Source organism: Anser brachyrhynchus (genome assembly GCF_964034855.1).
Source record: "Anser brachyrhynchus genome assembly, chromosome: 1".
NCBI classification, from domain to species: domain Eukaryota; kingdom Metazoa; phylum Chordata; class Aves; order Anseriformes; family Anatidae; genus Anser; species Anser brachyrhynchus.
Window position 1 is genome coordinate 209,731,599 of NC_137694.1, and position 22,917 is coordinate 209,754,515.

At 44.3% G+C, this 22,917-nt stretch overlaps 1 protein-coding gene and 2 long non-coding RNA genes across 3 annotated transcripts in view; 1 reads left to right on the forward strand and 2 right to left on the reverse strand.

Annotated features, from left to right (window-relative positions):
- Nucleotides 1-19,099, reverse strand: part of ACER3 (alkaline ceramidase 3) — a 54,947-nt gene extending 35,848 nt beyond the window's left edge. Inside the window, exon 1 of the mRNA XM_080576368.1 lies at nucleotides 18,632-19,099. Coding sequence (XP_080432494.1) covers nucleotides 18,632-18,935 — 304 coding nt within the window. The 5' untranslated portion in view covers nucleotides 18,936-19,099. The remainder of the gene's footprint in view (nucleotides 1-18,631) is intronic.
- Nucleotides 14-15,412, reverse strand: LOC308187942. The gene is made up of 5 exons (XR_013945020.1): nucleotides 12,306-15,412; nucleotides 4,229-12,157; nucleotides 3,284-3,374; nucleotides 1,937-3,031; nucleotides 14-1,766 (listed from the first exon to the last, which is right to left on the reverse strand). It is a non-coding gene; the product is annotated as an uncharacterized lncRNA (long non-coding RNA).
- LOC308187943 lies at nucleotides 18,876-20,302 on the forward strand. The gene is made up of 3 exons (XR_013945021.1): nucleotides 18,876-18,997; nucleotides 19,495-19,566; nucleotides 19,929-20,302. It is a non-coding gene; the product is annotated as an uncharacterized lncRNA (long non-coding RNA).
- The last annotated feature ends 2,615 nt before the right edge of the window (nucleotides 20,303-22,917 follow it).

The window sequence follows — 22,917 nt, forward strand, 5'->3', positions numbered from 1 at the left end:
GTAGGACAGAAACAAAAAGCAGAGATTTAGAACTGGGTACTGGGCACTTTAACAAATGAACGTCGCTGTGTTTATTTAAAGACTGCTTCTACAGTTTCCATCCAGAAAGCTACCCCTTTTTGAAACAGTCACACATAACACAGGGTTAAATTTTGGTACAACGTGGTTAACTATTTGAAGGCTAAACAGTTCTCTTTTGTCCTTTTACACGTTTGGAGAGCAATCAAAAACTAAATTAACTGAAAAGGTTGGCTTAGGTGGTGGTAGGGTTACCCTGATTGCATGGCACATGAATTATAACCCAACTCCTTAAGGACATGAAAGCCCCAAATACGGTTTTCTATGGTTTTTCTTCCCTTAGCTCTCTCCTCCACACTGCCTTCAGATGCTTTAAGGTCACAAAGTGACCCGTTCCTAAACAAAAGCCATTCAGGCTTTCCAGAGCACACAGAACAAACCTGACGTGGAGCTGCACTGCAGACCACGACGGAAGATCAAGGACTGCAAGAGGGCACCATAAGGACCAGCAAAAAGAAGCCCCTAACGCTCAGCATGGCAGGCAAGTGCCAAAGCTCATCAGGAGCACCCATACCAGGGGACAGGACGATGCTTCCAGCACCGGGAAAGACGAAGAAACCTTTCTTTCCTCTTGTTTTCTGGTTTCAAGACCACTCTCCCACTCCGACAGGTTTTCAAACTGTCGCGGCCATTGCAAAAGCGCAATGAAATAGCAAGAAATGCAAATGCATCAAAAGGAGATGTAAATTTCTCAACAGAAGGGGTACAGATTCAGCTTCTGAGCCCAACCACAAATCATAATTTTGAGAATTAAGGCTTTGTAACAGGAATGAGACGACATGCAACTTGGGCAAGAGCAGATAATAGAAAAAGGCAGAACGCTGCTTATGTAAATTAAGCTGCAAATTTTCACATGCTATCCGTTAAATATATATAGTTAAAATTTTAACTCTGATTTCCAAATACCTCCATGTCAAGTGTGATGTATGATATGGAGAGGCCGAGAAAAATTATTTCTGCCTTTTGTGTTCAGCAGAAACTCCTGGAAGCACGTCACCATGTAAAACACAGAATGAGCATGAGCAGACCACGTCTGAGCACGTCCAAGCACCTGCTTTTCAGATCTGCCCTCCAAGATCCATACGAGAGGAAAGTGATAACTGCCAGACTACGATCATAAAACCCCAAGGTATTACAGCACCTCTGGGAACAGAAATCCCTATTTTACAGGTTTACAGAAAATTCAACCCCCTGGCAAAAGTGGTTATTTCAGGACCCGTGGATAAGAAGTGCACCCAGTCAGCCTTAACAAGTTAGCTTTGTAGATTCAACAAATGAAACCCAAATCTCAGTTTGAGACACTCTTCTTGACCAGATAAGCAACACATCCAAAAAGAACCTTTCTTTACTGATTTAACATCACCTCCTGCACAACCACGAGCCTCACCAGCTTATGACAACCACGCCAGAGACGTCACTCCTTCGGGCAACTCTGCAGAGAGGTTCCCCCACGTAACAGAAGCCCAGCTGAAATCAAACCAGATCTGCAAACACGTTCAGGTTTGTACCAACCCAGAGGTTTTTCATGCCTCGTTTCTCGGGGGAAGCATTAACCTCTCGCAGCATTCCTGCAGTGATGCAATGGGCAGGGATTTGCTCTCTCCACAGGCCAGGCTTGGCAGAAAGCTGCTGCAATCCGGGGTCCGTCGCCGCCTCCTCCCACAAACCACGCAAAGACGTCACCTAACCTTAAAAACCGGAGCAAAGGCTACACCCAGACCGGGCAGCAAGTCTGCTGCTTTCTGGAGGAGCTCTCAAACGCATCCATTTCACGGAGACCTTACTAGACATCACATAAACATCATTGTTTAAGGTCGTTTTATTATGCAACGGGCAAAAAGCTGGCAAAAACCCAAACCTGCAAGCGCTGAACAAAAGAAATCCCGCGCTGTTTGTCCCTGGGTGGGAAGGCACGTGACAGCCACGGAGATCTGCAGCAGGCTAACAAGCCTAAATGGACGCAGGAACGCAGCGAAGAGATGCCTCTGTAGGAAAGCAAAGGTCTCAACACTTCCTGCAAAGCTGTAATTACGTTAAATTACGGGAAATTTATGAGCATTTAATCTAGGAGCATCTTGCTGGGAGAGGAAATACCGTAGGCCTAATGTAGCTGTAAATTCCTGCCGCTCCTCCTCGGCGCTTTCTGGCCCGCGTTATTCAGTACGTTTACAGCACGGATTAGGCATGCCTATTTGCAAAACATTTATTGAAAACCATGCTTTTTTTTTTAAATAAAGGAAACAGGGGTGGGGGAACAATGAATGAGTAGTCGGGCATGCTGCTAGTAAAATTACTTCTTTCACGAACAAAAATTACAAGGCCTCTGTTAAACCTGAGACCCCTAGGAATGCAGATTTTATAGAAGTCCTGTTAGTCTTTGCAGGATTATCCTCACAGAATAGCTCAAACTAAAAGGGATTTCTCTTATTTTTTAACTAATTCCATCAAAAACGGCAGTGAGACATGTCCAGAGATTAGCAACCAATACCAAGAAAGAAGGAAAAGGAGACACAAGTAACTGCCGCCCTATTACTCTGAAGTTAATTAGAAACAAGGACATGAAACAAGCTTTGAAGGAAATAGATATGGAAGTTGAAAATGTTGAAAAAACTGACAAAAAAATGATCTTTTTGTTTTTCACCTGATTTTCTTTATAAAAACTACAAAGGCAGTAAACTTCTTCGGAAAAATCAGAGATTGGAGAACGTGCAACTAAGACATGACAAAGAAAATATACAAAATAATTAAGGAGATCATTGGTTATGCCTGTAAGAAATTCAATATATCAGGAATTACGTGACTGCACATGGAGGGGCCTTGGATTTAATCCTGTACTGAATTCTTACATTTCATACTGGATTCCTCAGATAACTGGACCAGTACTTGAAATATTGTGACCGAGACCATGCCTTGCCATATGAACGTGAATCCTTATTCCAAACATAGGATTAATCTGTTTGAAGAGGCAAAAAAGAGAACTAAGACTGTACAGTGACAATCACAGGCTATCACTGGAAGGCACCTAAACCCCCAAATTTATTTCCCAGAGGGGCAGGGAAATAGCAAAGTCTTCACACAAGCCAATAGTGGAAAATGACGTTCTGTTTTTAGCAATAAATGGAGAAGTACATCAGGTGCATCACTCAGCTGCGAGGGTAAGGTGGGGACCTACAGTACGGGAAGGGACAAAATTGGCTTAGCTCACCTAGCCCAACAAAGAAAGGCTGGAGGGAATGAAACCGTGCTCCGCAAACACACCGTGGGTAAATGCCAAGGATCCACGGGAGCTGTTTGAACTAAAGGAATACCGACAAAGGGATAAATAAACTAACCTTAAATAAATGCATAGTCGAGCTGTGTCTGTGTTTCACACATCTGCACACTGTGATACCAACACAACAGCAAAAACTACCAAGCTTTTCATTTTGTTTTACTACGCATGTTCATTCAATCATCCTCAGGCCTTAAAAATATATACACACAGTATCATAAACACACAAAGATCTGTACAAAGACTGAAATCACATCACAGACCAAAATTATAAGCAAAAACTTGGAGAGGAAATAGTATTTACAGGCTAACATGGGCACAATATATTACTTACTCTTATCCGAAAAGCTTCACAGAGCTGCAGTACACAAATTTGAAGGACCCTACTTTCACAACCTTTCTCTTTTCCCCCAATATGTAGTTACTTCTACATTAGAAAGTCCTTTCTGCAATAAATTTGGATGAGAAGTCAAAAGGATAAAACAAGCCACGTTGTAAATATGTCAAGTGATAACAGAACATGGTGATAAAGAAAATACCTCGCAGGATGTAGAAGCATCAGGAGCACAGCACATGGAGCTAGGATACAGGAGATGCTTTCAGTGAAGGAGGAAAAGGGGTACTTAAAAGAAGCAGCAAAAATTATCACCTTCTGCTTTGGACAAGGTGAGTGATGTGGCTTACAGGGTTAAGAGACAGTAGTGATCCCAGCCCCTTGTGACCCCCGGTACCTTGCTGGTGGGGCAGCACCAGGAGCTGAAGGTCCTTGGCTCTGTGCGAGCACTGCTCTGTGACAGCCAAACGTCGGTGTGTTATCAGTGTTATTCTCATCCTAAATCCCAAACGCAGCACTGCGTGAACCCTTACGGAGAAAATTACCTTGATCCCAGCCAAAACCATGACAGAGATCCTTCCTCCTGTTAAGTTTTTACAAACTGGCATTGACCTTTTCAAGCGTTCAAGTGTTTTCAGTCCCTTGCTCACATTTTGGACTCCTGTAGGGTTTCTACAAGACCCAAAACCCAACAGAAATAACTGTTACCTCCAGACAGCAAAGAATTATTTTTTTCCAGTTTAAAAAGCTGGCTATTTATTAAAAGCTCATTTAAGATCAGGTCTAACAAAGATGATATTCATTACTGCCTACCCTTACGAACAACTGCAACTCACGGTGAAACACAAGAGAGGGCAGGGGCTGCTAATTTCTAAAATATACACACCTAAGCTCCTATAAAGCCAAAGTGCCCCTTTTAATTATAAATGAAACAAGATTTTGAGGCTGATAAAGCCTGTTCCATTGCACGTGTGTCACGGTGCACTGCACAGTCAGTTTTAGGGCACCACCTGGGTCCTGGAGCTTTCCCTTTTTCCATCCCCGTATGAAAAAACAAAACTGATGTTAACAAACAAAGCCTGTCAGATGGCCTCATGACACATGCAGAACTTGGATCATCCTTCTGGCTGCTTTCAGATGCAAGTTCTCTCTCACAGCTCGTGTTTCTGGCATCATCTCTAGCAGCCCTGGTGCAAATTGAAGGGTTTACCAGCTGTAAAGAGCTTGGGAAGCAACACGCTGGTGTGTGCACGTAGGTGACCACCTACCGTGGGAATACCTTCTCTTAAAGAGGACTCTTCTCGTGGAAGGATCTCTAGGGATATGAAACCAAATATGAGCACACTTACAGAGGATCAGCATAAGAACAGCACAAGAAGAACAGTCCTGGTGCCCAGAGCACCAGGCACGGGGAAACAGCAAAAGACAGAAAGGTTTTTGGAAATGAGATTCAAATCTTCACCTCCACCAGCCTTTTTTTAATATCTTCCTCTTCAAAGGCCACAATAACCGCGCTTTGGAGGGTCAGGAAATGAAAACTCCTGTCTCCATTTGATATCTCTAAAGGACCTCGAGGGGAGAAAGACGAGTCATCCTGATGGGAATGTTGCCAGTAGGTGATTACCGAGCTCCCTGCTGGCTGATGCGCGTGCGAGATCGATATCCACACACCTACCCTTAAAAGAGAAAAAGGGAAATGGGGAATGCTTTTAAGTGATGAGATCTGATTCTTACCTCCTGCAATTCCTCCAGTCTCCTTTACCAAACGCTAAACAAGCCTTGATTTCGTTTACCTGGCCGTTAACTGAAGTTGCAGCTTGCAACGATTCTGCTGCAACTTGTGTTAGCCAGCACATCTCGAACAACAAAACGAGAAAAAAAACACCCGAGGAAACAAACAGCGAGGCAATTACTGAGCCTTATAAGCTACGTATGAAAACTTACTGAAGAACCATAAAAACAGGTACAGATAAATAACAATTCAAACTAATGGTTTATTAGAGAGACTGTATGTCCCTAAGTATTTAAAAAAAATAGAAATCTAAAGATCAATTTTTGTACAAATCATCAGAATTGTAACATTAAGCTCCACAGGAAGACAAAACACGATAGGAAAATGTGATAGCGTAAGCACATTACAAAAGAATATTGCATTAACCCAGCCCTGTATAGACCTTGGCAATATGAAATCCGTCTTGGCACACCATTGGGACAAAATACAGGAGGGACGAGCTAGAGGGCTTCAGGTAAGAGCAACATAGAGCTCTACAAAGGAAAAAAAAGATTTGGAGAAAAAAAACAGCTACCTCAGTGCTGGTCATGCAGCAGCTACAAGCAACACAAGTCAACAGATTTACAGGGTGCAAGGATTGAAAAAAAAGTATTTGCATTTCTAATAAAGAGCCTTTTGATTAGCATTTACATACTACACCAAGGAAAAGGGAAATTCAGGCGGAACACCCAGAAGCTAAGTTTATTTAGAAACCAAGTTTCCTCCCCAAAAGAAGCCACGAGTCCTAGAACAGCTTCAAACGAGCCTGGACAATACGCTCCAAGATTGTAGATAGATGTAGATGAAGTCCCGGAGTTGGACTCGATGATCCTTGTGGGTCCCTTCCAACTTGGGAGATTCTCTGATTCTATGAACGCAGCACCTGGGACCTGTGCTTTGAGATCTCCGAGGCTGCTTCGTCCTTGGTGGGTCTCCATTTCTCCAGGATACGTGGATGTAGGCTGGCATCCTTCCGGACAAAACGTGCCCAGGTAAAGCATTTCAGTGATTTAGTGGAGCGGGGAGGGGCAATGAGGTAATTTTAGGGGGAAAACAGATGATTAATTATTAACAACACAATTTGATTTTTATTCCCCATGCTCGTTTCCGAGCGGTTCCAACATGCCGCGTCAAGCAACACGTCCTGATTTACAGCCTTCCACGCTTCGTGTTCCAGAACTCACCCCCTTGGCATTCGTCTGGCCCCTTCAGCCAACATTTTTGCAGACGTTTTTACCCCGATTACAGCATTTCGTGTTACATTTGTGTTCTTCACAACAATCAAAGCGCGGAAGGTAATTAGGAGAAAAAGCTCTCAACACCCCTGACTAACGACGCACGCACGAGAACGCTCGGTTCAAACCTGTAAAGCGTGGGTGGATTTTCTAATGCACAAGCCTCTCTTTGGTATGCACGTCTTACAAAAGCACTTGTTATTAAACTGCTTCTGGATCGCCCTGGGTTACAATTAAGCTATCCTTTGCTTTCCCCTCACCTCTCTGCAAAGTGCTTCGCTGCCGCGTAGTGCAGACAGCAGAAAATTAGAGCCTACCAGGAGGCTGGACTGGCACCGACCTTGCTTCTCATGGACGTTACACTAAAAATAAAACAAATGCACGCAAGTTAACGCTACACGAAAGGGAATCTTACAACTCCATGCATTTCTTCACCAGAACCCAGTATCTGTGCAATCCCGTAAGTACAACATTCGAGTTCAGAACGTGGGTTTCAACTCAAACGTTGAAACATTCATTGCTGGGCTAAGAAGATTTTGTTTTTCCCCTCTCAAGTCTAAAACAGATCCATCACCCATTTAGTTTCTATTACTGCAATGTCAGAGCCACTCCAGCCTCCTGTGTGCTTATCCCCAACACCCCTGCAAGAGGGATTTGAGTCCCAAAGAAACCTGCACAAAACTAAAGCCAGGACTTCAAACACCAAATCATTTCTCTGACCACTAGACCATCCTCACCTGCCACAATAAAAGTGACTTAACCACACCACCTCTTGTAAATTAAGTTTTAGAGCGAAGAGTCTGCAAGAGTAAGGACTATACCTTCCAGAAACAACGTTTTTATGACCAGTTCTTACTTCTTCAGTCCTCCTTCTACTGGAATTTTATTGCAAAATGAAGGAAAAGCGTCTGATAACCAAGAGCTTGGAAGGGTGATTCTTCTGAGGAAAGATGATTGATTTTTCTTTTTTCAAGGGGTTTGCTTGAAGCCCTTCATGACACGAGTCCGAGATCTGTACGAGATGTTCCTTCTGTTCCTCAGAAGAGGGTCAGTAACAGCTTTGGAGGGCAGATGACAAAACGTGGGGGCCCAACTGTGAAGTCTAACAGAAAATTAGGAATGCAACTGCAAGGAGAATGTTCTGAGCTGTAGAATAAAGACAGCTACACAAGCTAAATCAGAAGGGCCACGCTTCTCACTTCCGAAGCCCAGCTCTGCTGATTGTCTTACTACGGCTGTAACGATGTCTATGCCACCTAGGCCTGTCAAAAGTACAGGGTATTCTGAAGATCTAATAAGCGTTTTGGGGGTTTTGAAGGGACCATTTCACTAAATGTAACAGTATTTGAGAAAGTAACAAGAGCACCAGAATCTACCCTTGGCTATCTTTTGAGTTTGCAAGAAGAAACCTGGATGTACAGGGTGATGCACACCTCCTTTACACTATATTTCATTTCCAATCCAAGATATCCACAAGTTAACTAGACTACAAGAAATAAATTTGCATCACTATTAGCTGCTGCGCCATCCTGTCACCTCCGAATGTTGCTTTCCTGGAACACGGGAAGCCTCGTGGAAAAGAACGCAGCGTTTCCCCGAGAAACGTGCACCTGAGACGACAGCAAGCAGACCAATTAGGCTGAAGTACCCCTGGAAGGATTTTGCCAGTAAATTTGAAGTTAAAACAGTCGACATAGGCACGTCATTTGAAAAAAAAAAAAAATCAATCTACAAAGCGCACCAAAAGCAAGTGCTTACAGCTGGAAAACGCAATCAAAGTCAGAAGCGATTAGGCTGAGATGATGTAAAGTTAGAGCATTACATGCAATACGCTCGTTGCTGAAGGGCAGATTTGCTGCTATTACAGCCTTGACTGGGAAGCAAAACGTCTCTTAAATGTTATTTTAGGACAGGCTGCTGATGTCAAACTGGAAGGAAACAACCAAGAAGGGCAGGCTTGCTCTTGAGCCAGTGCTAAAACCGGAGCGACCGACACCAACGTTACAGGTATCATCTGTGGCATTTCCAGGCTTGATTCCCTCCTCTTCGCCTTCCTCTTTCTGTGCTGGTGTCAGCCTCCCGGCTCCATGTTCAGTGTCTGCACCAGTTCCTCCAAGCCTGGGGCTCTGCCCGGAGCAGAAAGCACAGCTTTCGGCAGCTGTCATCTGTCTGTCCTCACCCAGACAGAGCCTGGAGGCATGATGGTTACTCCCTGAACGATGGCTGGCAGAGAATAACTCGTATTAGTGCTCTTTTCCAGCCAGTTGCAGCTTTAATTTAAGCAGCCTTGCTTCAAAATCCAAATCCTCTTGCTTTCCTTCCTTTCTTCCTATCGCTGCGGATTTCCCCTGGGTGCTCAGCATGACTGAAGTCGCTCCTGCTGATGATTCACGCAATTCTTCTGCATTTTGCCCCAGATGGATGGTGGAAAATTAAAAAGAAAATGGTAGGTGACAAAGGTAAAAACGGAGCACACCGAGATGATGAAACCAGTGCACAGCAGCCTCCACAGCACCGGTTGGTGGCATCCCCTCTCCTGCCAGTAAACTAGGCAAATTCTCATCTCTAAGTTAAACTTCCACAGGGCTGCCTTAAATTAAAAATCCCAGCACTTACCACAAAGTATGATTTAAAACAAAAAGGCAAAAAAGGGATCAGATCTCAGAAGTGACTTTAACTCTCCTTCTTCATGCCTAAATACCCAACTTTCTCTCTTTTACACATGCACTCCTCTTCTTTGTGGCACCTCTGAAGCCTGCATCACCTTTCCCAATTAATGCAACAACCTAGCAAAGACTTTCAGCTGTACCTAACTCACTAACCCAAGACTCGAACTACTTCTAATTCCACCTCTCTTTTTCCACTGTCCAGCTGTCATTTCAAGACAACTTCCAGGTTCTCGCTTGAAAAATGAAAAGAATAAAAAACCAGCAGCTGCCTATTAGCCCTTAAACATCAGCAAAATATATTTATCTATGTGCAAATGAAGCTTCTCCACAAGGACAGCAAGATCCAAGTTCAGATCTTGAAGTATCTCACGATCTAACCCAAATATAGGAAGAGGTATACAACACATTGAGGGGTCAAGCTTTAGGCCACCCTTTTTAACTTTACCAGCTCCAGTTCATACCCAGGGTGGTGAGCATTCAGGCCCACAAAAGGTTTGGTGCATACGGATATGAAACAATTGAAAACTAAACACAAGATGAACGAAATTCCCAGCACAAATGGCAGCCTGAAGACTGGCTGGGGAAGCTTTCAGAAGGCAGAAGAAAATAGAAATTAACAAGAGTCATATGGAAACCAGCATGGAAAACTTTAAAGACAAGAAAAAGGATTGAGTTTAAAGAAGAAGTTTAAAGGCAAGAAAAAGAATCCCTTGGAATGGGATATGTTTAAGAAAAGGAACTAGGAAACATTTCTCTACAGCCTACAACAGAGAAAGAGGGAAGACAAGAAAAGTTAAATTGGGATGGACTCAGTTTTAGCATTCAAATACCGTGCTGATGTTGGACATCGTGCTGAAGACAACGATAAAACTTGGGCCTTGACAGATTTAACAGCCACCAAGTCCCAAATGCCTGCGAGAAAAACAACGGCGCTACCGCAGATCACAAAGCCGTAGCAGCTTGTTGAAGTGAAGGAAAACAACATCTGCTGTATGATTTCACTACCCCGGCGCACTTCTCTGACACTTCCCAAGGCATCTACACGACTCAATGGAGCCGATTCTTCTCAGCGACTCCACTCACCAGTTGGAAAGAGGGACGAGGGATACAAACCACAGAAGTTCAGACAGTTTTCACTCTGCTGCTTCCCACAAAAACCAGGAATTTTCACCTTACAGCAGCTAGCTGCAGCTTTATGACGATGGCATCCAACTGCACCCAGCTGCAGCAGCCAGACCTGCAGGTACCGGGGGCTGCAAACAGCAGCACTTTGCTTTTGTTCTCTTTTTGAGCTTCTGATAATAAATCCAGAGTTTAAAGGAAAGCATTTTGCTTCTCCAGATTCCTTATGCACGCACTGGTCAGTGCACTGCGTGGTTTTTGTTCGCTCTGCTTGCATCGGTCATTTCCACAGCTGCAAAAAGGACTTGAGGGGAAAAAAAAAAGGAAAAAAAAAGAGAAAAGGTAAAGACATCAGCTTGCACTCACAAGCAAAATATCATCTAGAACAACTCTGTACATACACCTATAAGATTTAACACCTGAAGAGCCTGCGGGTAGCCTCAGTGCTGCAGCTTGGGGCCAGCACCAGAGCTGGCAGCCACCAGCAGGGCTCCAAGAAAGCCAGACTTGCAGATCCTATTTCTCAACGACGAGTAATTCTTCAGGTATCCCTGGGTTTCTTCCCAGCGAGGTCAAAACACCAGTTGGAAGGGGCCACAGCGGCGTGCTCTAGAGCTGGGAAGCTGCCCTCCACCTAACCACTCAGATGGCACAGACTTGGGAGGATGGAAAAAAACCAAAGAACAAGTGACAGGTCTAACACAGTGGGGAGAAATATTCTGTCCTGAGATCATCAGAGCTCCAGGCTATGCTAACCGTGCTGCAACGGCCTTACAGACTCCTCCTTTGATCGACTTCTATATCTGAGTCCTGGATCCTGCCCAGCTGAAAGCCCTTCTCCACCTGGAATTAGCAATTACCGAAAATCCAGCCTACAGGGCAGCAGCATCACCCCCAGCACATTCATTTTTCTTTAATTCTGCTTTCCTACCTAGAGCAGAGCGAGCTATGCCTCCTCCTCAAAGCCAAAAGTCAAAAATCTGTAACTCGTGAGTCATTAGTTTGAGTCAAGTCTCAAACTAATGGCCTGGACCTTGCCCAGCTGCGCCAGCTCACGCTCCTGTCTTCCTCCCCGGCTCCTCTGGGTTGTGAGCAGAATGAGGACAACGTTTCTTGGACTAGGTTGCAGGGGAAAATACCCTCTCTGTCACAGAGACCACTGGAGATCCTTCAAGAGACACACACCACGCATACGTCATTGCTGGGTCACCCCAAAGACACCAGATTCTGGAAATAAGCCCAAAGGAACTGAGGAACGTCTCCCCAGCAAAACCAATAAAAACAGAAGAATAAAATAAACTAACACCCCAGGACACAGCTGGGGAACAGATTCCCCGCTGGACATTAATCTCCATTCCGAAATCAACTTTGGAATTTCCCTCGGGAAAGTTCTGCAACAGTTGAGTCACCAGTTGCCGGAAAGGCGAAGAGCTGGAGAGGACCCCGGGGAGGTTGGGGGGCACACAGGGTGCTTCTCCCAGCAAGAACGAGAGACAGAGGGGTTGCTCCTGCCCCTCGAGCTGCAGGAACGCTGAGCTCCTGCTCCGCCAGGGATTTGTGGCCCTTAGAGCCACGCAGAGAGCGGTCCTGCAGGGACTGACTGTGCCAATCGCTGGGAAAACATCAGATCTTCAGCCACTGATCGCCGTGGGTATGCGGAATGCTTCCTCAGAGGAACTAAGTTAATAAAAAAAAAAATAGTTAGCCTGGTCAGCCACTCCAGATTTTTGAGCTAGCATAGGGAACCTGACTATTTCGCATGTACATTTTCGATGGCACAAAGCGGTCTGTGCCCAAACCTAAACGCTGCCCAGGGGATCCTTGCCTGTACGGGGATCTTCAGATGCTCCGATCAGCTCGTCCTAAGAAAACTGTTGCTAGAACAATATTTCTCTGTTTTTTGGGGCTGTAACATTCTCCAGAAACTTCTTTCTTCCCGACACTTTCTGGCTTTGTACTGCTTCCACAGCCACAGGAAAGCCGAGCACCTTTAATTCACGCAGCAGCTTTGCTTCTTCGCCAAGGCTGAAAGCCATCTGTAATTAACGAGGCAGGTGTAACGAGGCCCACACACAGGAACTCAAAAGCCATCACAGGTGGGCAGCTTTGCCCTGAAAATCCCTTCAAAGAAGGTTCTCTCCTAGCATTGGAAATTTTACTTCAAAATATGTAAGAAAAAGTAAAACTCTTTGCGTTTTCTTAACCTTTTGCGATCTGTGAAGCTTTCTGCGAGCCTTTTTAGGCTTGTGAGAGAGAGAAACAGCCACATGGAACAGTGCTTGCACGCACTGCAAGACGAAATGACCATATACTGCTGAGCTGCAGGGACTGAAGACAGCTCCCAGGGATCCTCTGCGCACTTTTGCCACCATTATTACATCTTGCTTTTGTTTAGAAAGCATCTTCCCCACTGTTCTGTGAAAGGCTCGAGCAAATACGGAAAACACATTACACAAATAGCAGTTTCAAAAAAAATAAAAATAAAAAAGGACAAATCCCAAACGGCCTAAAGCCATTTTTGTCTTTCAATTATAACAACTGTCACTGAAGGCTCCTTTAAAGGCATCCAGAAGTCAGCAGCGCTCCTTTACCATGATTTATTTTACATTAATCTTCCTATTCCGAGCTCCAAATAGATGCTCTGTAAATTCACATCATGCGGTTCGTAAGCCTCTCTGCCTTAGTTTGCACATAGCAAAATTAAATTGCATAAATGCCACTGCTCTGTTCCCATTTGGAGTGGCAGATGTCCAACTGCCAGCTGTACAAGCACTGAATGTGGAGCACTAATTACAGAGTAATCAAACGCTTTGTTAATCCATACACGGGAATTTTATTGTCACTTAATAAGTGCACCCCTATTAGCAGATAAACACACGTGTGGTGCGTTACCACTGCATCCAACGAGCTTTAAGCGTTTCCATAAGGTGGTGGAGAAAGGAGAACTAGGTGACTGGGCAAATTTGGGCTTTCCCGAAGCTTTTGGCCCTGTCTTTCACTGAAAGCTCTTGTGAAAACAGAAAGTTGAGCTGTCACGGGATGACAGGTAGAGCTGCTTCGTGGATTAGAAACTGGCAAAGAGACAAAAAAGAATTCAAACATTGATTGTGGCAAAACGCATCAGAACGATGCTGCGAGATTAATATACTTGATTTAAGCTGGAAGATCGTTTACAAACTAGGAAAAGAAAGAAAAACCATAAAAGAGTATTTGACACTGACCCAAAGTTACTTAAACTCTTGATGTGAGACAGCATGACAGCAGAAACTGGCTGTCTGGCTTACGAGTTTACTTCCAGTGTATTATTCCTTGAAGGAAGGGATCCTCCATGAGCTTCGTTTGGTGCAGAGCTCAAAAAGCAAGCTGGAAGTGTTAAACAGCAGCTAAGCCCTGCTCTGTATGCCCCCCCTGACATTACAGCCACCATCAATTAGCTTCATTTTCCCTCTCCAGCTCTCCTGCCCCCTAAGTCGAGGGAGGTCCCAGAAGGGGGCTGATAAGTGAGAAGAGGAAACCTGCGAGGAGGCTTCCTGCGCCTGGGTCAGGGAAGTTACACACTCAGATCCATTTCAGCCTTCAAGACCACGAGGCTGTGGCCTTGTCTCCTTTTAAATCACGCTTTAGAAATCATCAGTGTCATGATGCCTTTAAATAATTCAGCTGCAGCCAGGCAGTCGGGCTGATCACACCCAAGTAATCCTCCATTCCTCCTTCACCTGCCACTTCATTATTGAAAGGACAGACAGAGCTCTTGTAAGCCCGTGAGGGCAGACACATTTGGCTTTATTTCATTTCAGGTTTTTATTTGGCCTCACATGGATAGTACCTAGCTCAACAGTCCCTGGCCCTTCTCCAAAACCTCTGGAGAAGGAAGCAGGATGTCCATGAGGACCAAGTGACAGTGTATGTGGCAGTTAACATCCAATATTGATGACATTTTCCAACTTTAAGTAAGTTTAGCTAGTTGCTAAGTTCCGAAGTAAGGATCCTCCTGCAAAACAGAGATCCAGGTACCTTTGTCGAGAGCTCAGCTACTGTTTTTGTAAGTTTGCTCAGAAAAGACAGTGGTATTTTTGTGTCACTGTTTACAACACCGGGAGTTCTTCGTGTCTCTCCCACCTAACCACATAGACAACAGCCATTTTACCTCTCATTTTACCTCTCGTCTAGATCAGAAACGGGAATGATTTAAGAAACACTACCAGAAGTGGCGAGAAACGTGGGCAGATTCTTATGGTCTGCTTTTTTTTCCTGAAATACGGGTTCCATAAGGCAAGGAAAGTTATAGAAATACGATAAACAAAAAGCAACAGGTTTGACTCTGGTAATAAAAAGCATCTTATATGAAAGTAGCAGAGCTTACTGACAGGCCAAGAAACCATTTCACCAACCCCTTGGAAGCCCGAAGCTGCCTTCGAGGTGTTTGCCAGTGTAAATGCCAGCGTGAGGAGACAGCATCCCAAAAGCAGCTGTGCTGTAGATGGCGCATATTGCTCAGACAACGATAGCACAGGGCGTTACACCACACACCCAGAAACTTTGCTAAAGCTCCATCCGAGCCGAAACTAACCGCCAAGCTGCTAACAACAACAGATCCCCCCCAAAGATCCTCCTGACTGAGGATTATAAACCTCTAGCTACCACAGAGGGCTCTTTTCAGCTTAAAGCATCCGTTTAAATCTCGCTGCTCTCCACGTTCACAGCAATGGAAGTCTATGAACATCGGGTACGTCCACTTGTTGCCATCCACAAGAGGAATATTTCTCATAAGGATGACAGCGAACACAAAAAAAGGTGAGGCACGTATCACAGAGACATTCAAATCAAAACAGACCCCCCAAAACTGAACACTACATGGACTAAACTGACCTGAAACATCACCCCCACTAAAATAAGGAATAAACTGTAACGATTTTGCCCTCAAACAGCAGGACTTACATCCTGTTGTTGGGGTGGGAGGGTGTTTTCCTTAATTATTATTTTGCTTTCTGTTGGAGCACAAAAGCCGGGGTAATTCAGCAGCCAGGCACTGGGAGGTGGAAAGGATTAGCTCAAAACAAACGCACCTGTACGGCGTGCCCTCCAGCACATGGGAGTCGATCCAAAGCTCCTGAGGAACCCTGAAGAGTGAATTACTCCACCACGCAATAAATTTCATCAGTGAGGGATATGAGAGTCATTTTGGTGCTTAACACAGGCTGGCACAATAATTCTTTACATCTGTTTTTTTCCATTTCAATCTGTTTAATATTCTATGGAAGGACACAGAGCACTTAGTCATCCACCTCCACGAGGCAGGAAAATTGGCAAAGTGCAGACCCAAGGCAAGAAAAAGCATTTTTTTTGTTGTTATTAAAAAAAAAATAAACTGTGAACACAAGTCATTGTGTTTGGAGTGCATCGAGAGAATGCAAATATGAAATGCTATAGAAACAACACTGCCCCGCATTAACTCACCTTCACTTCTCTGGTTACATACAATTAATTAGCTGCCACCATTTACTAATTCGTGAAGGAGTGAATGGCAAAGAACAGCACGTAGGCTTCGGGAACACAGTGTGGCAATTTTAGTACAAAATGCTAAATATCACAGACTTAATTTGCAAACCAAGCTTTCAGTTTGACTCTTCAGCACGCTTTAGAGACCTAAAGAAAACACAGTATTTGTTCTGGAACGACCATTATCCTTCAAGCTTTGGGCCTCCAATAGCTTCTTATAGATTATTGTTATAAATTATTTACAACAAGCATTCAAAGCAAAAATTTTAAGCATGCCACCAGCTTAACTGAGTGGTATCAAGACAGCAAGAGGTCAGAAACTGATTTTCACTATTCTGTAAGGTAAATAACACAGGCTGCAAGTTTATAAAGCAACACCAACAACAACAACATCAAGAATTACCACAATGAGAGCTTTGAGCAAGGTACGAAAAATATTTTTGTACTTTCTGGTTTGTTTGCTCTCTGAATTTGATTTTTTTCTTAAGAGTAATGAGGCCACAAAAGCACAGCAACTGACAAAAGGCAGACCCCAAATGTACTCTCAGCTCTTCGGTTGAAGCAACTAGACTTCAGGAGAGCATCTCTCTGATCTTCCAAAATAATTAGCTCCAAATTACGTATTTCAGAGAAAGTTGGGAAAGACCCTTCAGCTGCTTTACAAAAGACATGTTGCCAACTCACTTTTGCTGGCTAAGGCTTAATTACAGTGAATCCACATCCTCAAAAAAAAAAAAAAAAAAGTATTTCCTCTGACCCTCACAGTGCAGTCACAGAATTATTGCTGAATAAGATCTTAACCATTGTGACTTCTCCAATGACATCATCCACTGTTAAGCTAACCCTAAAATACCACGGGTTTATTTACTGTTTTGCTTTTTAAATTTGGTCCATTGAAATGCTCTAAATTACAGCACAGCTCTTACATGCAGTTGTATCAGCACAACTGACAGACCAACAAACTGCGGTCCCAAACCCTAAAACCATCAGAAGGGACCAGACCTTCTATAATTAGTCCCTTTTTCTTCCAAACACACACCTTTCCACTTCCCACCATTAATCTCATCTTCTTTCTCCTGCGTAATCCAGAAGCGGATGAAAACTATCAGTTCACACATCCAACAGCCAGGAGATTACTTCCAAATTTACACGCTAGGCAAATTTATTCTCGCATGGGTGAAGGAGTAGCACTTCCTCTTCCCTGTGCAGATTATCTCACAAGCTACTTTTCACCAAGAGGAAAACACAAAAATACATGCTCTGCAAAAGCATCAGTCTATTTAAGAACTTCCCACTTCGTCCCATTTTAGTGTATGAAGTTCCCTCTTAAACAGCCGTAAATCTACATGCCAACTTCCCTTTCCCTCCGAGTTTCTATGCCGTTTGTGCTAGCGTTTTTCACTCTTTTCCCATTCCCACACTCTGAAACCTCTTTCACAACTATTTAGTTTGGTTCCTCACCCGTGCCGGTGTTTGTCACCAGGAGTCCCAGCCTGGCACGTACACCCCGAGCCTTCCCCCCCCGCCTGCCAAGCTCTTCCAAAGCGCTGCGGAAGCATCCCAGCTATGTGAGAGGCATTCTCGGATTGCCTACTCCAAGCACTTGAGGAGAGGAAAGCCTGTTCAGTTTAACAATTTTCCTAGGGTCTTAACGCTTCAAAAGCGGCCTCTTACCTTACAGGTGTGAAAGGTTTGTTTTGTAGGGCAGGGAGTCTGTCCGGTGGCAGCACGTAACCACAACTACTACACCGTTTAAAGTCACAGGACACAAAAATACTGCATTTTTTGGCAAAATATCAGTGACAAAGGGCTTGACCCCTTACCCACTACCGCAACATACCACGTCTCAAGCGCCATGCAGCCCTGCTGGATGACCCTGGAGTTGAAGAACCTTCTTCTTTCTCTAAAGCGGGCTTATGTATGTACATATAAACTCCTGACTGCCCTGAATAACATAAATTTGAGGTCAAAACAACAGCCTCGAGGACTCCTGAGGTTCCCCAGGGCTACTGTAACAGGTAAGGCCCACCACCTGCAATAAAAGCAGCCTGAGGAACTGGCGGAGAGCAAGCGAAGGCGCCTGTCGGGTACAAGGACACCTTCTCCCTCCCCAAACTATTTCAGTGTCATCCCCACCTCCTGCAAAGCTGTATGGCTTCATGGCACAGTGCCCCGAGTTATTTTCCAAGGAGGGGACCCTCTGGCAACGCACAGAGTGCTGTAAAACCAACTTTATTCCAGCACCAAGCCCCCCTGAGACCCACCTCACCCCTAAGATGTCTCCCCGAGCACCCTCCTCCTGCCCCACCGCCGCTCGGGGCACAGCCGGAGGGGACAGCTTTGGGACAGCGGGTGCCCAAACACCACACTGAGCCGCGGGGGAAACCATTCAGACGGATATTTTGGGTCAAAAGGGTCAGGAAAAAAGGAAAAATCCCTGCTTCCACACAGCACGGCTGGCTGAGGGGCCTCCGGCCACCGCTACCCCGCCATCTGCCCCCCCTGAGGAAAGGGGCTATGGAGGAAGGGGGGGAAAATTCCCTGCAGCGGGGCTTCGTGAGTGGGGCGAGGACCCCTCAAAACACCCGTGGGGATAGAGGAGAGGGGGAATTAGGGGGTGAAAGGCCGGGGCTGGGGTCGGCGGCCACTCACAGAACTCGGCGATGTAGTAGGAGACGGCGTAGTTCTCCTCGCACCACTCCAGGGTGGAGGTCGGGGGGCCCCAGTAACCCTCCCGGTCGGCGGCCGGGGCCATGGCGGTGACCGCTCCAGGCCACGGAGGAGCCGGGGGAAGGAGAGGGAAGGAAGGAGAAGGGAAGGAAAGAGGGGAAGGAAGGTGGCCAGGGCCCGGAGCAAGGCGGCTGGAGGGCGGGAGCCGCCGCTGGGCCCGCCCGGCCGAAGGCGGAGCTGGAAGGGGGAGCGAGAAAAAAGGGGGAGAAAAATGGGGAGTTGTCATGGCGACCGGCCTGCCGAGCGCCCCTTTGAGGGGGGAAACGTGGCGGGGAGGCAAATTTTGAGGTGGAAATGGGAAATTTGGGGAAATGCTGAGGGGAAAGGCCGGCTGGGTGCAGGCACCGACATGGCCTCGCTGCGCTGCTCTCTCCTCACCCCCCTCTAAGTCCAAAACATCCCCCACAGGGTCGCTGTGGTGGCATAAAGGTGGTTTCCCACCGTTCTGTTCTTTATTATAAAAAATAAAGGTTCATAACACGCCGGTGTCTTGTTTTTAAACGAAGAGGAAAGCGTTTCTCGTAGTCGTGGGCCGGGAGGAAGGAGGCAGGGAGGAGGTTTTTTATAGCACTGCCTACTACACGGGGGTTTTCTCTCATCTGATGCCTTATTTAGTTCCTTGCTCTTACTACGCGTACTATACTTACACCAGGAATATGCAAAGTGCTTTGCAAGCAGAGTTCATTTCCAAAGGCAAATGCAGGCTAAAAAGAGAAAGCCTTGAAACGGGGGAAAAAATGCACAAGTGAAGGCCTGATAACGCTGTGTTCTTTTTTGTGTTTCAGGGAAAGGTCCCAAGATGTAACGAGAAGTTTCAGGCAGACCTTGAACGCTCTACCCAGTTGTTACGCCTACTGGTCAGTACAATTTATTCTATAAAAACACACAAACTTCTTTTGCCACGTTTTATTTCTTCTCGCCTCCCCTTCCGTAAGCTGAAAAAACCCTCCAGTCTAAATACAGACCTCTCCTAGTGTAAACGCAAGTGCTCCACAATACGTGCATCTGTCCTGAAGAGTAACCTGCCGCCTTCGGTTCAACATGTATCTAAGTGCTTTCGGCATCAAGCAGAAACGTGTTTAACATTTTTTGTAATGATATAAAGCCTTCAAAGCAAAATTAATTTTAGTGATGGCATTGATAAAATATTTAGACTGTCAAAACATCATCAAAATCGCTGTGCATTTTTTTATGCAGACCTGTCTTTTTCTTTTTTCAGAACCAGATTATCTTCCCCATATTTAGACTTTTGAGACTGAGGTCTGGAAGAGCACCAAACTGATTCAAAAGCACAAAACTGGTTGCGAATTTTGAGGAGGAATGTAGTCTGGTTGATGCACGGTAGCTTTTTGGACTTTTCAACGTTCATTTCTTGTAGTAAGGAAGTTGTTAGGGCTCTGATCTATCTTTTCTTATCATGGTTAACCATATTAAGATTAAAAACTCTTAACAGAAAAATAACTCAAAGTTTGAAATTACAGTAGTTCAGAAACTGAAGAAATATCCCCTTGACACAGCAGGCGTACAAAATGGGAACAAACAATATGTACCATATTCGGTTGCAACTGGTTTTAAATAAATAATTTAAAATATTGATGTTTGTTTCTTTTCTCATCAAATGCATGCTGGACATGACAAGGTTTGTAATTGCAATAGGAAAAAGAAAGCCAGATACAAAACTAGCTTTATAAGTAGGAGGATAAATTAATGAAAGATTTTATGGGGTGGGTAATAACAACATGGATTGTTATTCTTTCTATTTTTTCTAGGTAAGAAAGAGAAAGATAAGCTCAAATGTATAGCTAGCCCTTAATTTGAATCATTGGGAAGTTTTTATTTATTTGATGTGTTTCGGTAGTGTTCTCCATTTTAATAAGCCTGTATTTCTGACTTATTCTGTGGTTTGGATCTCTTCTTTTGAACTCTGGCAAACCTTTCAGTTATTGCACTCTCAGAAGGATAGCATTTAAGAGACAGCCACAAACCATTGTAACACATGCTTTTCTTTCTAAAACTGTTTTTTAAAGGTAGATCCGTTTTCTACAAACACAACTTTTACTGTTTCAGCTGCTATGTTAATACATATTAAAAGCAGTACTTTTCCTCTGTAACATTGAGCTATGCTTTGTAGTGTAGATTGCCACACTGGATATAATGTGACAGCCTGAAGTTATTTGCATCTAAATGTGTTTTCTCTAACTAGATAGTCAAACCTACTTGTGTCCAGGTGTTATATTTTCTTTGTCTAGTCTGTACACAGAGGGAATATCTCATTTTTGAAGTAACAAGCAGAGAAACTATCGCAGAGATCTTGAAGTGCTTATTTTCAGTATCACTAAAAATTTACTTCACATGCCAGTGGAGTAATTTCCGGTGGCTTCTCCTGCTTGCACGTGGCAAAGGATCCTCTTTCCATACTGTTTTGTGTCACCCTAGACCTCATGGCCCAACTGAAAACTAGCGGATCAGTTAATCGAGTCATGTCAGTTTACACCACTAGAGGGATATGCCCTGTAAATTTAGTATGTGGATCCAATAGTGTTTTGCTTGGGTCTGGGAAGGAGCTGCTGTTCAAAAATTGCACAGGTTCAGCTGTTTCTCTTCGTGGTCCATGAAATTCAGAAAATGACACCTGAATGCTGAAGAACTTTTTTCTCAATCCCTTCACTATGCAGACACTTTATCATGGCTTGTTCTGCTGGATGTTTAATTTCTGTATAAAATGAGTCCTAACAAACAGATTGATTAGAACTCATTACAGCTCCATATGCTGGAGAAGACTACATATTCCTTCTCATCAGTAATTGCATGAAAAGGAGGAGATAAAATTGACGCAAAATCTTGAAGATGTTTTCACTACTTGGTTCTAATAATGTTAAAATAAAGGTATCAGTCACTGGTTCAGAAATAAAGCTGAATTTTGTGCTACAAATTGCCTGGTCATTTTTTTTATGTTAACTATGAGCCTGTGCATCTTCTAGTATTGTATTTTAATGAGTCATAGCATATACAACATTTTAGGTATGGAATCCTGAGACAGGCTTCTCAGCTCAAAAAGCTCACATCCCATGAAAACGTCAGCTTCCAAATCCTTCAGCTCAAAATGCTGTTTTTGGCAGCTTTCTGGCAATTGTCTACTCTGTACAGAAGGTCATTAACACCTTTACATCCCCCAAGCCTGATCCTGTGTAACATGTAATTTATCCCATTGATTTAAATGCAAATAGCGTGAGTAAGATGCTAAAAGCAGGATTGAAGGAGACTGAATCAGACTCTTTGTAAAGTGCTTTGAAGTTTAAGGGCACATTGTAAGCACTGTTGTTAGGCTGATGATAATTATGCCTGAAGCAATATCACAGAAACTATCAGCACGTGAATGAATGAAAAAGAAAAGACATTTCCTAACACGAAGAAGGATCTGATCCAAGAAACTTCAGCAGACTTTAGCAGAACTGATTCCCTATTCATAGCTAGGTAAAGCAGATATGTCTACTGGAGTTAAATGGAGTGATACATTTTGTAAAGCTTCATCAAAGTCCTAGAGCCGTATAAATATTCATGAGTTTGCCAGTGCAATATGACTGTTCTTAGTCATATTTTGGGGGGTATTGTGTGCATTTTGGCAAGTGGCTGTGGTAGTGGGTGACAGCATCACAGATTTTGGCTCTGGATTCTGTGAGCATCAAGCACTGACGGGATCAGATATAAATGCAACCACTTGAATAGTGTTGGTGAAAACAGGAACTGCTGAGTGCAGCTGCTTAGGAAAGGGGGTGCAGCCTACCAAGGAGCCACATTCTCAGTTACATCCACAGTAACTCCTTTGACTTCAGTGAATTCAATAGAAATATGTGACGGTGTCAGAGGTGAAGTTCAGCTTTGGATCCCCCACTTCCTGCCAGTCTTCAGTTCTCGTGTCGCCCATGACCCCAACATCCCTCCTGCAGATGGTTTTTCAGTTCTGTATCCAATCCTCAAAGCATTTTTCCTCTTCATCCTTTTCCTCATCCAAGTTTATCTGATGGGGTCTAGCACAGATACATCCCTAAGGCTTTCGAATCAAAAGCTGAGGCAGATGGTCACGTCCAAAGCAGGTCCCATTTCGCTAAAATCAGGATGTTTGCTTACTCGTAGGAATGGATTAAACTAAAGCTTATCTGCACCCAGGTTACTACCCTGAATGTAGACAGCATATGTAGGTATCTCCA